Source organism: Haematobia irritans, chromosome 1 (assembly GCF_050003625.1).
Source record: "Haematobia irritans isolate KBUSLIRL chromosome 1, ASM5000362v1, whole genome shotgun sequence".
In the NCBI taxonomy this organism is placed as follows: domain Eukaryota; kingdom Metazoa; phylum Arthropoda; class Insecta; order Diptera; family Muscidae; genus Haematobia; species Haematobia irritans.
The window spans coordinates 73,058,482-73,071,477 of record NC_134397.1 but is presented as its reverse complement, the minus strand read 5'-3'; the positions used below and the strand labels follow the sequence as shown (position 1 = coordinate 73,071,477).

General features: G+C 35.3%; 1 protein-coding gene and 2 long non-coding RNA genes across 3 annotated transcripts; 2 read left to right on the top strand and 1 right to left on the bottom strand.

The window, feature by feature from the left end:
- Positions 1–1,978: 1,978 nt before the first annotated feature.
- Positions 1,979–2,918, bottom strand: LOC142239127 (uncharacterized). Its single transcript, XR_012722922.1, has 3 exons — positions 2,756–2,918; positions 2,586–2,691; positions 1,979–2,520 (listed from the first exon to the last, which is right to left on the bottom strand). It is a non-coding gene; the product is annotated as an uncharacterized LOC142239127 (long non-coding RNA).
- A 915-nt stretch (positions 2,919–3,833) lies between these two features.
- PolA1 (DNA polymerase alpha catalytic subunit) lies at positions 3,834–9,215 on the top strand. Its single transcript, XM_075290754.1, has 7 exons — positions 3,834–3,989; positions 4,058–4,252; positions 4,310–5,337; positions 5,534–7,547; positions 7,603–8,161; positions 8,227–8,699; positions 8,767–9,215. The coding sequence occupies exons 1-7, from the start codon at positions 3,974–3,976 to the stop codon at positions 8,970–8,972; spliced, it is 4,491 nt and encodes a 1,496-aa protein (XP_075146869.1). The 5' UTR covers positions 3,834–3,973; the 3' UTR covers positions 8,973–9,215.
- A 974-nt stretch (positions 9,216–10,189) lies between these two features.
- LOC142239120 (uncharacterized) lies at positions 10,190–10,702 on the top strand. The gene is made up of 2 exons (XR_012722920.1): positions 10,190–10,448; positions 10,516–10,702. It is a non-coding gene; the product is annotated as an uncharacterized LOC142239120 (long non-coding RNA).
- Positions 10,703–12,996: the final 2,294 nt, after the last annotated feature.

The window sequence follows — 12,996 nt, the reverse complement described above, 5'->3', positions numbered from 1 at the left end:
TGAGTTCTGATGCAGTAGAAGCCTCCTCACGCATACGGTATCTATCCATGTCTTCAACTTTGGTATCTCCCTCGACTTCGCAAGAGGATCCGCTTACTTCTGATTCAGACAGAGGCTTGTCCATTTCTGAATCCTTTGGCTGATCGTTTTTATATACCTTCATTTGGATATACTGAAAGCCATAACATACACGGCCCTGGGACTTTGCTAGATGTTGCAAACACTGAGTGTTCAATATAAACACTGCATGCCGTCTTGGTCCATCCACTTCATCCAAACGGCCAACCTTCCAATCAGCTGTTGGAAGATCTGGATTACATCGTTTCAGTCTATTTAAAATAGATTCAGGGTCAGAAGGGTTTGCAGGTATCCACGCATGTGCTCTAGGTCTAGCCGGTATGTCTTTCTTCTCGACTAGAGCAGCTCCTTCCCAAACTTCACCAATTAGTATCAGAGCAGCTTTAAAACATTCTATAGACCTCTGGTCCTCAAATGCGACTAGCTTAAATCGTCCTTGATACCAACCAGCCTCTTGGTGTCGAGGATCTGGGCCGGGAAACTTTTCCAGCACCTGTGAGTAGACGCCAGACAAAGTATTCTCAATTTCCCCCCATTTTTGCTTTGGAACCATACCGTCCAATGCTCCTTTATTTATGATAGCCATCACAAGGCTGTCTTTAGCAACTGAGGCAAACGATCGTTGATCCCTTTTGGAGGATGGCAGCTCATCCGGTGATCGTTCCCTTTTTCCAGCCTCAAGAATTCCTTGAGCCCATTTTAAGGAATCGCTTTGTTTAGCCGACAACGTGCGTGGGTCGACTGATCCTAATTTCTTTAGGATAAACAAAGCATTTCTGCGTTCCTTGAATCTCTTTCGTGAGGGATTACCTCCTTTCGATGCCGTTACCTTGGAAAAGGTTCGACTTGTCAAATTGTCGCCACCTGTCGACCCGTCTACAGGTCGACTAATTGGGCCTAACTCTTGGTCATTGCCCAAATTTATAACTCCAGTCGATACCCGTCCACTGGGCCCTGAAGTTAGCAACCCAGTGGATGTCTTTGAATTTCTCTGCATGGTGTCCTAATATCCCACCACACTTGAAATTCGTAGTATGTACTTATTACGATGATTTTATCCGCTATTAAAAAACACGTCCGTTCCGTTCGACGGTTGAATGAATAAAAAAAACTAACCTTAAATTAGCGTAAATTCTACACAGAATACTTTTCATGGAATTTTTCAGTTATTTTTTTTTTATTGGATTCCATTAAAAACATTTTGTTGTTACCACTAACAAATTTATTTAGGCGTTTAGCAGTCGAATATGGTGTGTGTATCTCTATAGGTTGTTAATCGGTATAAGTTTTTGAAGTAAAATGGATTTACGATTTTAGAATAATTCTTTCCCAATAAACACAAACGTTTGAAAAATGCTAAATTTCAACAATTTTTCAAACATTTTTTCAAAGGATTAGGGTAATGTGCTTTACAGACTATCAGTTATTTCGGACGGAATGTCGGTGTTTGTAAAGAATCTTACAGTGTGTCGAATCCATACGATTTGTCGGCGATGACTAAATAATCGGAAAATGTGTTATCGATCCCATAAACATGCAGCAGTATCGATTTTGCCTTCGGACTTAACTTATAATGTGCACAATATATGGGATATGTTCGACACGAGCACTGTCGTCCGGAAAAACTGATATTCTGTAAAGTGCATAATATTCAAGTTGAGAAATTGTTGAGAAAATCGCGTTCTCAACAAAAAACAGACATTACCCTCAACAGTGAAATTCAACACATTAACAATAATATCTCAAGTGTTATCCTCAAATTGAAATGCATCGCTACTCAATAATTTGTCAAACAATTTTCGAAGAGAGTCAAATTCAAAATTAACATCGTTGCAAATACTTTTCAACCTAAATTTGTATGAATGATATCCCCACTTCAAATTGAAAGTCAAAGCCAAAATTCTATTAATTTTGTATAATTTATTCATTTTTATCAAAATAAAATATATAATAATACACTACACTACATAATACACTACTATACCAATTGATAAATAATAATCGTATTAAACATATCAACAAATAAGAACAAAAAAAAACAAACAACAAAACGTTAAATATCTTAAACATTATTAGTAAACACTTTTGCATTGATAATTCGATTTCCTTCCTTTTGGTGTCATAAAACAGCATTACAATTTATTAACATGCGGGCAATTTGAAATTAGGAACGTACAGGACCGCGTGTTAGAATTGATTTCCAGCAGAAGGAATTCACAAAATATCCATTTTAAACTGATAATAGCATATGAATTAAACTGACGATGTGATGCACATTTTCATCCAGAAGTTGTTGATTTCAACAATTTGTTGTTTTTAACCATTTTAATTGGTTGCACTTGTAATGTTTCTGGAAACTTTTTCTTGTCGATAAGCCACTCATTTTTCATTGGTCAGCTTCTTAATGTTTGCAAGAATGTAGCCTCCAAAGATTTTAGTTTTCTGCAAAGAGATTTAAATTTAGTGACTTCTCTAAAGTGTTGATTTAATTTTTCATATTGACGTACCAATTATTATAAACTTTTTGAAGCAGTTCCAGTTAATTGTCCACCATTTTTTCATCGGTCAGCGTTTTAATGTTTTCAAGAACGTAGAATCCATAATTTTAGTTTTCTGCAAAGAGATATACATTTAGTGACTTCCTTAAAGTTTTATTTCATTTATTATTTTCACTTACCTATTTTTATAAACTATTTGGTTATTTGTCTAAAATTTTCCATTTTTTTTACTTCTTGCAATTGACCACGAACTTCGTTGCACAAATAAGTATTAAAAACCACATGGTTTTTTCGTTGCATTTTAGGGTAGTGTTTTGTCAAAGTTTTCTCATATTATCTTCAACACCTTTTCATAGATTTCGTCAACATTTTGGCAAATTGGAAGTAATTCGCAAACAATTTGAAGATGTATTGAAGATGAGCTATTTCAAGTCAAGTTGAATTTATGTTGAAAATTATATTTACCCTCCAACTGAAAAGTTCTTGCATTTGAAAAACGCTCATCCTGTGTTTATTGGGTTAATTCGTGTGCAATAACAATATGGCTTTTTTCTTTTAGCACTGGATGTGCTAAGCCGTGAAGGACTAAACGAAAACAGAATACTCGTTTATCCAGGACATCTCCAAAAATATGCAACACTGTCATCAGCTGTTTAAAAACAATCACAGAAAAAGTGAAATCTTGTATTTTTAATGTATGAAATGCTCCAATTAGTAATAAATATTTACTGCTGCGATTATTTATGACACTGTACCACTTTGAATTTCATGTTTTTCGAAAAATTAGTCACAATAAATTGCTATTGTGAATCGATGAAGCGTCAATCTGGCAACATAGGCGCGACTTGCACTGATGAGATCTTCTGGATAGAACACCAGTGCACCGATGTTCTGGAGAGCCCATACAAATGTTGCATCCAGTGCAAAAAGAAAACAGCCATAATATTGAAACGTAAAAATTACTCTGGTGAAGATTGAGATGAAATCGAACTTTATAAAGTTGTCAGGTTCCATAACACTTTTAAGTATTTAGTGTAAAAAGTACTTACAACGATCAATTTTTTCTCGCCATTTTGCTCGCCTTCCAAAGTAAACTATTTCTAGTAATTGTTCAAAATAAGCGAATCAGCCTACAGTTTTGTCATTAAAAGTATTAATACTATTTTTAGCAACTCTGATCACCATTTACGATTATTGTGAATGATAGAGCCTATTCGTGTCAAATACAACTCTGTATTGAATAGTCAGATGTTTCGCCTTCGCGTTGCTTGTTTTTGTTTATTTTCCCGCCAAGTTTATAGCAAGTATAGAAATCTGCGGAGATCTACAAACAAGAGTTTTTAACAATATTATTTTTGCAAATACACGTCTTCAGCGTGTTTTTATTTTAACGAAAAATGGCCGACTCGCCATGTAAGATACTAATATTATTAGTAACATTACTAGCTTCCTTAATAAATGACTTTCCTTGTTCATTGTAGGTGAACCCAGAGCAAAAAGGCAAAAAGTGGACAAGGCAGGTCGATTTGCAGCATTGGCAAAGTTGAAGGAATTAAAAGGCAGTAAGCACAAATATGAAGTAGAGGAAGAAGTCGATAGTGTATATGAAATAGTGGAGGAGCGAGAGTATGCCAAGAAAGCTAAGGAATTGTATGGCAATGATTGGATCGAAGATGGTATGTATTACTAAAATTTTGCTATGCTTCGTGTTTCGTAATTAATGTGAATTTTAGATGGCACAGGCTATGCTGAAGATGGTCGAGACTTTTTCGAAGATGAAGATGAATACTCTGATGATGATACCGCCAGGCCTTCGAAAGACCAAAAGAAGGGTGCCAAGAAGAGGCCACGTGACAGTGATAAACCTGTTAAAGGCAAGGGATCCATAAGGAACCTTTTCAGTAATGCTGTCCCAAAGAAAACAGCAGCTACATCCATAAAAGATGATGACATTTTGGCTGATATCTTAGGAGAACTGCAGGATAAACCTAAAGATGGAGCATCTTCTGCTGACACGTCCACAAAAGTGCAGAAAGTAATTGCTCCAGCACGTATTGTCAGCAATAATATAAGAAAATCCGATGCAGCAGTAGCCAAAGACTATATGAATAATTTTATTAATAACATCAAAATGAAAGAGTCTTCAACGAAGACAAAAGACAATGATGATGAATTGTTGGATAGTATTCTTAAATCTAAACCGAATGATAAACCCAAAACGTCCATTTCGCTTAAAGTAGCTGATGTAGACAAACCAGCAGTAGCTGAAGAAAATAAAGAAAATTCAAAAGAGCCTACTGCCACAAAGGAACAGAATGTTGAGAAACCTTCAACATCTAAAGTACCAGAAATTCCAGATGATGATATGGACTTTAGTTGTCTGCATGACGATGAAAATCAGTTTGAGTTGGAAAAGTCTATGAGTAGCAATGCAAAAGTTGTAGAGACTCCAGCTAAAACGACGACACCTCCATCTAATCCCGAAGAAGATATGCAAAAACTTCTCAATAACTGGGAAAACATTTGTCAAATGGATAATTTCGATGAAGAGTTAAATGCTTCCACAGCTTCAAATGCCGCAAATGGTACTGATGCCTTAAGCAATCATGAGAATTTACGTTTTTGGTATTGGGAAGCTTGGGAAGATCCACTTCGCAGACCTGGTGAAGTTTTTCTATTCGGTCGTACAGAAGAGGGAAAATCGATAAGTGTACGAGTAGAGAAAATTTATCGTGTTATCTATCTATTGCCCAGGGAGTATGTGAGTATACATAGCTTATTTTAGTAGTTCCTTTTTATTTTATTATAGGATGAATGATTTTCAAATATAGGTCACTATGCAAACTGAATTGTGGAGATATGGGATAAAACGCGAACTACAAGAATCTGCATATAACATGACCGATTTTCAAAATAGAAAATTCCTAAATTAATATGTATATTTTTTATATTTTCAGCTTCTTGATCCTATTTCTAAAGAACCTACAAAGCAAAAAGTTAAATTGTCCGATATCTATAAAGAATTTGATGAAACTTTAGCAGTCGATTTGAAACTAAGTGAATTTCGTTCACGCAAGGTTACCAAAAATTTTGCTTATCATTCCATAGGAATAGATGTTCCCCAACAATGTGATTATATGGAAATACATTATGATGGTAAAAAACCACCACCGAATACCAAACAAAAATATAATTCCATAGCACACATTTTCGGTACAAATACGACATCGTTGGAGAGATTTATTTTGGATCGTAAAATCAAAGGTCCCTGCTGGTTGAATCTCAAACAATTCAAAGTCAATCCGGCACCTATGAGTTGGTGCAAAGTTGATGTAACTGTAAGTGATCCGAAATTTCTGGTATTAGCTGAAGATCCCAAACCGGTGCCACCACCACCAATCACTTTGCTAACATTAAATGTCCGCACTTCCCTGAATAGCAAAACATTGAAAAATGAAATCTGTATGATTTCAATGTTGGTACACAATCGTTTTCAAGTGGATAAGCCACCACCGAATCCACCGTTTAATAGACACATGTGTGGTCTAAGTCGCCCGGCCATGTGTACATGGCCATTTGATTTGAATGCCAAACTAACAAAATTCAAAGCAACCAAAGTTTCAAAGCACGATTCTGAGAGAGCTTTACTTAGCTGGTTTTTGGCCCAATACCAACAAATAGATGCTGATCTCATTGTAACACATGATGCTATGGATTGCCAGCTGGATGTTATAGCCGATCGTATTGTGACTTTGAAAATTCCCCAATGGTCACGACTGGGTCGTCTACGAATGACCCAAGCATTTGGTAAAAAGATGTTGGATTTCTTTATTGGACGCATGGTGTGTGACGTTAAACGCTCGGCCGAGGAATGTATCAAATCAAGGTCGTACGATATGCAAACATTATGTCAAAATGTTTTAAAGCTAAAGGAAAGCGATCGCATGGAGGTGAATGAAGAAGATCTTTTGGAAATGTACGAAACCGCAGATGGTATTCTAAAACTGTGTACTCTCACCATGCAAGATGCTTCGTTCATATTACGTCTTATGTGTGAATTGAATATAATGCCTTTGGCTCTACAGATCACTAATATTTGTGGTAACATAATGACCCGGACTTTGCAATCAGGTCGTTCTGAGCGTAATGAGTATTTATTATTGCATGCTTTCACCGAAAAGAACTACATAGTACCGGACAAGAAGAAAAGAGACTTTAATGCAGGAGCTAGTGGCGGTGGTGGGGATCCTGATGGTCATGATAATGATAATACAGTCAATACTACGTCTGCTGCTGGCGGTGGACGTAAGAAAGCTGCCTATTCTGGTGGTTTGGTTTTGGACCCCATTCGTGGTCTCTATGACAAATACATTTTACTCATGGATTTCAACTCTCTATATCCGAGTATTATACAGGAATACAATATCTGTTTTACTACGGTTCAACAGCCTTATAATGCCGAAGACGTGCCCCAATTGCCCGATACAAGTTTGGAGCAGGGTATACTGCCGCAACAATTAAGGCGTCTAGTGGAATCGCGACGTGAAGTTAAAAAACTAATGGCAGTACCAGATCTTTCGCCAGAGTTGCAAATGCAATATCATATACGTCAAATGGCCCTTAAGTTGACTGCCAATTCGATGTATGGTTGTCTAGGTTTTGCCCATTCACGCTTCTTTGCTCAACATTTGGCCGCTCTTGTCACTCTGAAAGGTCGTGAAATTCTCATGAATACCAAATCTTTGGTACAAAAAATGAACTATGAAGTTGTATACGGTGATACCGATTCCATTATGGTCAACACCAATATAACCGATTATGATCAAGTGTTCAAAATAGGCAGTGGCATTAAGCAAAGTGTCAACAAGATGTACAAACAATTGGAATTGGATATTGATGGAGTTTTCAGTTGCCTATTGCTCCTGAAAAAGAAGAAATATGCTGCCGTTAAAGTGGTGAAGACTCAAAAAGGTAACTGATAAAAATCGTTTAATTTTTAGTATTTTATATTCCACCTTGTTTCCAGGTGAGATTAAGAAAGAACAAGAGCACAAAGGTCTGGATATTGTGAGACGTGATTGGTCCCAAATAGCCATAATGGTGGGTAAAGTAATACTTGATGAAATTTTATCCGACAAACAGTTGGATGATAAGCTAGATGCTGTACATGCCCATTTGGAAAAAGTCAAGGAACAAATACTAGCAGGCGATGTTCCATTACCAATGTTTTTAATAACAAAACAATTGTCCAAGGCTCCAGCGGATTTCAACAATGCCACTGCCCAGTCCCATGTTCAGGTGGCATTACGCATGAATAAAACACGTAATCGACGTTATAAAAAGGGTGATATGGTCGATTATGTTATTTGCCAAGATGGAACATCAAATGCCGCCACACAAAGGGCATATCACTTGGATGAATTGAAAGGCAGCGAAACCCTGAAATTGGATACAGATTATTATTTAGCTTCCCAAATACATCCTGTGGTCACACGCATGGTTGAAGTTTTGGATGGAACCGACGCTAGCCGTGTGGCTGAATGTTTAGGATTGGATCCAACTAAATTCAGAGCTCAAGTGCAGAGGTATGCAACCTAAAACGTTTAAGTGTTAGAATACACACTAACATTTTCGTTCTCCTCTTTTTCAGAACATACGAAGAACGAGCTGTTGATTCCACAGGCGAGTCTTTGGTAAAATCAACATTGCAAAAATATAGATCCTGTGAGAAGTTTAAATTTATTTGTGTCCGTTGTAAAACGGAAAATATTGTTGCTGCCGCTTTTAAACCTTCCACTGGCAATACATACGAAGCTGCTTTACAGAAGTGCACAAATGGCGATTGTTCCATTGGCCCTTATCAATATGTTATCGCAATAAGAAATCAACTTATTTTAAGCATGCGTACGTTTATCACTCGTTTCTATCAAAATTGGTTAGTTTGTGATGATCCTGCCTGCAATCAAAATACACGATGCTATACCCATGTGACTAGTGGTCGTCGACCAGTTTGTATGCGCTGTAAAAATGGTACATTAGTTAGGCAATATACCGAAAGGGATCTCTATGACCAATTGAGCTATTTTCAATACATGTTCGATTTATCAAAGCATCAGCACAAAAGTAGGTTTACTGGTTATTTTACAAAGTGTTTTTTTTTTATTTTAATTTTTCTTTCTTTATATTAAAGATGTTACAATATCACCCGAAGTGTCTGCTGCTTATCATGTATTACGTGAAACGGTTGATCAACAATTGGAAAAATCCGCTTACTGCACCATTGCCCTCTCTAAGTTGTTTGCCAATTTAAAGCCTTTGTCACAAGATGTGGCAGTACCGCAAAAGAAAATGGATGTTTCAACTGTACAGGTTGCTGCAAGTCTTGAGGATATTTAGCTCAAAATTACAAAGTGTTATGTAAAGTTATTCGGTTAATTTGCTATCATAACAATATTCAGTATAATTGTAAAAAGATGTTCAGAAATTGTTTTCAAATCTCGCATAATTTTTTTTCCATACATTTTTTTATAATTTTTTAAAATATTAACTATGTATGCAACTAAATATTTATCTTGTAAGATACAAAGAGGAATTAATAAATATTCGTTATATACTATATAATTTTTTATCGCTAATCTACATGTATGTCTTCTTTTAATTTTTGCGGCTGCTTGCAAAGTCAAATATAATTCAGAAGAAAATGTCACACGTTTGGAAGTTTCAGATACCAAAAGAATATAAAATTCACTAAATCTATCTATTTTGTCATCCGTAGGATTGGCAAGCAATTGAAATATCCGGATACACCCAAAGAAATTTGTTAGTACACATAGCAGAAAAATCTGCTAAAATAGTAAAAAGGCAGTTGAAATGATACTTTAGCAACCCTTTAATTTAGTAGCTTATCGCAATACAACTTCTCAATAGTGATGGTGGTTTTTCGATTAGATTTTGATATCGTATACGACTGTTTTCGACATGATTCTAAAAAGTGCCGTCAAATTCAAAAGATGCTGGTAGGGTAGATGCTGGAAAGTGTTAACCTTTAGTCGCTAACAAAAAAGAAAAATACTCTTCCGATTCAATCACCTCTTGTTTACACTCACTTTTCAAAAATATTTGCATCTAAAGGTGCCGATGCCTACACCATCGAATATAGAGCTATTTTTCTGTTATTCATAACAGCCAAAAAGTTGCTATAACAGCAGGTTTTGTCTGCAGAAAAAGGGAAAGCACTCAATGCAGTTGTTCCAACAATCATCCGTTTACACAGCAAAAATTTTCTCCTAAATAACAAACAATTGACAATTTTCCGCTGCTGAAATAGCAAACTGCAGTGGTTGCTATTACTTTTCTGCTTAACAACTACAAATATTTTTTGCAAAACTTTGTTATTTTTTTATCGAAAAGTTGGTGTCATATATAAAAGGGCGAGTTGTTTAGAAATGTTATTGCATTTTTAAGTTTTTAGAGCCCCAATATGCACTATGCGAATATTTTGCACTTACTTGGGCAGTAATTTTCTTAGCAGATACACCGGAGTGAATTTATAGTATTTTTTTTTTTTTTGAGTCAGCGCAAATATTCAGCAAACAAACAACTGACATCCCTGCCAGCATTTCAAAGTTCCATTTCATCTTCATCGCTACCACAGACTCGTAAATGTCACTACAACCATCCTACTGTGATGGGGGGGCAGCATATCATAAAGTACAAAATGTACTTCATACATGTATTTTGCCATCACTACTTTTACAAAAGCCATTTTATTTTTTGTGAAACGCCAAGCGCAACCAGCTTGTTATATTTTATTTAAATAAAAACGAAAATAAAGTTCTGAAAACATAGATTTTACGCTTAAAATTGTGAAAGGTATATTGGTGAACAATTTTTGATTTTCCAAATGGAATAAAGTGATTGTTTTTCAAATATTTTACAGACACGCTGCCTCCATCGAATAAAAACACTGGCTGATAGACGCTGCAACATGTAACTCGCTACTTGTAACTCTACATCATCATTAATGCAAAAAATTATGTTAAATGTGATGTGATAGTGGTATAAATGTTATATTTTTAAGAATTTGTAAATGATTAATCAAATTAATAAATATCTAAACAAACGTGTTTTACTCGACCACAATGATTCTTTTACCACTATCTTAAAATGTGCTTTTTCTGATTGTTTGGAGGGTCTCTTATTGGCGTCGTTCTAAATTGATCTATAAAGGCACCTAATAATTGCACTCATGCGAAACCTTTTTGTAGTAACATGGCGTGGTACAACTTCTCAATAGTGACGGCGCTTTTCCGACGAGTTTTTGATATCGTATATGATTGTTTTCGACGTACTGGGGATTCTCAGAAGCGCCCCCAAATTCAAAAAATGTTGGCAGGGATTTAAGCAGCATCTCTGCCGTTCCAAAATAGCAGTTTGGTATCTGTTTTAGCAAAAAAATCTTTTAAAACAGTAGAGTTTGCTATTAACAGCATTTTTTCTATGAGTGTATTTGTAAAAATTGGTTTCTTAGCAAATAAGCAATCCCATAAAGTCAGCCCATCCGCGCTTATCCGCACGCATTTTTACTACGCCCCGCGAAGCGCTTTCAATTAGCCTTACATACTAAAAGACTTTATCTGTCAGACCAACATTGCAATTAAATGAGCTCAACAATCCATTCCCTCACATAACTTTTAACATCGCACACATCACAATTTGTCTCAGTCTCTGATTTCATCGAATTTCATAAGGAAGAAATTCGAACTTTGACTAATTCAACGTTTGACTAACCATTTGCGCTTGGTCAAACGACTTAAGTAACAAACTAATTTTGAATGGTTTATGACTTATGTTAAGTCCAGTGACGCATGTTTGAAAATACTTAAGTGACAAACTTCTCCTAAATGGTTTGTGCCTTAAGTCTTTCGTTTTCAATCCCACTACATACAATCAGATATTCTTTTCCCATTATACATTTTTCTAATTTTTGAAATTTTTAAAAGCTCATGGATTGGATTGGTCAACCATTTGATATTGGACCAAATGGCTTACGTGACAAATTTATTGTTAATGGATTCTTTTTTAATGTCTGCACACCTTCTCCTATCTGCTTACATGTTTTTACTACCACGAATGAAGCAATTAATTAATTAATTGATTGAAATTCAATAGTAAAGAACAATTCAAAATATGTTTTCCTATGTTTACTGTACCTATCCGGAGAGCAGAAATAAATTGAATTACCTTAGACATTTTGTTAATTCATTTCTGCATTTCATTTACTTACAACAAAATGTATACAATTAACAGAGGTAACCAATGACAAACGCTAATTTTGGTTATAAATAACATTACCTACATCTGGATGTCAAGACGTGATATGAAATTGCAGCTCGTACATACATATTTCTTTGGTTCATTGTACCTACACAGCGGTCACAAATTATATTTTTATTTATACATAAACATCTATTGCTTAGCGCTCTGGAACATGTGCAGTTCTAACGAAATAGAATGAATAATACGTTCATAAGTTCGGGTATGCAGATGAAGATGGAAACAGAAATAACATTAGAATGTATATCTCGTACTTCCAGTTTAACGATACGTCACAATTATAAACATCTCTGAATTATATATTTCCTATTAATTGTACCACCAGTGATAGTTTAGCTTATATCCAAAGTATTTATGAATCACTAAGGTGAACAATTATCTGATTCTTTAATGCCATATTGGAAGTATATAGACCACGGTTGCCACTCGTGCCAAAAATAAAATACCAAAATTTGAAGAAAATTTTACCAAACATCTATCACATTAAACAAATCCTATTTGTATATTGAATTTATAGAACATTTTGTTAAAATTTTATTTATGTAGAAAATTTTGTTAAAATTTTATTTATGTAGAAAATTTTGTTAAAATTGTATTTATGTAGAAAATTTTGTTAAAATTTTATTTCGTTTTGTTTGTTATTGTTGGTTTCTCTTCAATTATTATTGTTGTTTTTGATCTCAGCTTAAAACCATGCATTGACTAAACTACAAGTGTAGCTTAACCAACAGAGGAAAAATATGCTAGTCAAATTTATTTGGGCCAAGCCCTATAGACTGCAATATGGTTGGATGTACAGCTGTTTCGGAATCACCTCATTCCTCATCAACATCCTCTACTTGCAGCAAAACTATCAACCAATTATCAGAATAAATTCGGGTAATTCACTCAACCCAAAGTGAACTACACTTGAACATTCCGAAAAAAGGTTTGATAGCACGCTCAAAAACAAACCCAGCCAAGTACATTCAAATCGATGATTTGAGTTTGGTAAAGGAAAAGAGATATGCGTGCAAATTTGTTTAGGCAGTAGCCGACTATCAAATCTTTTTTCGGAAGGTTCAAGTGGAGTTCACTTTGGGTT

What these genes read in the sequence shown, in the direction of transcription:
- PolA1 (XM_075290754.1), top strand. An exon ending in ATCTATTGCCCAGGGAGTAT is followed by an intron (nt 5,338 to 5,533) that starts GTGAGTATACAT and finishes TTATATTTTCAG; the next exon opens with CTTCTTGATCCTATTTCTAA. An exon ending in TTCAGAGCTCAAGTGCAGAG is followed by an intron (nt 8,162 to 8,226) that starts GTATGCAACCTA and finishes CCTCTTTTTCAG; the next exon opens with AACATACGAAGAACGAGCTG.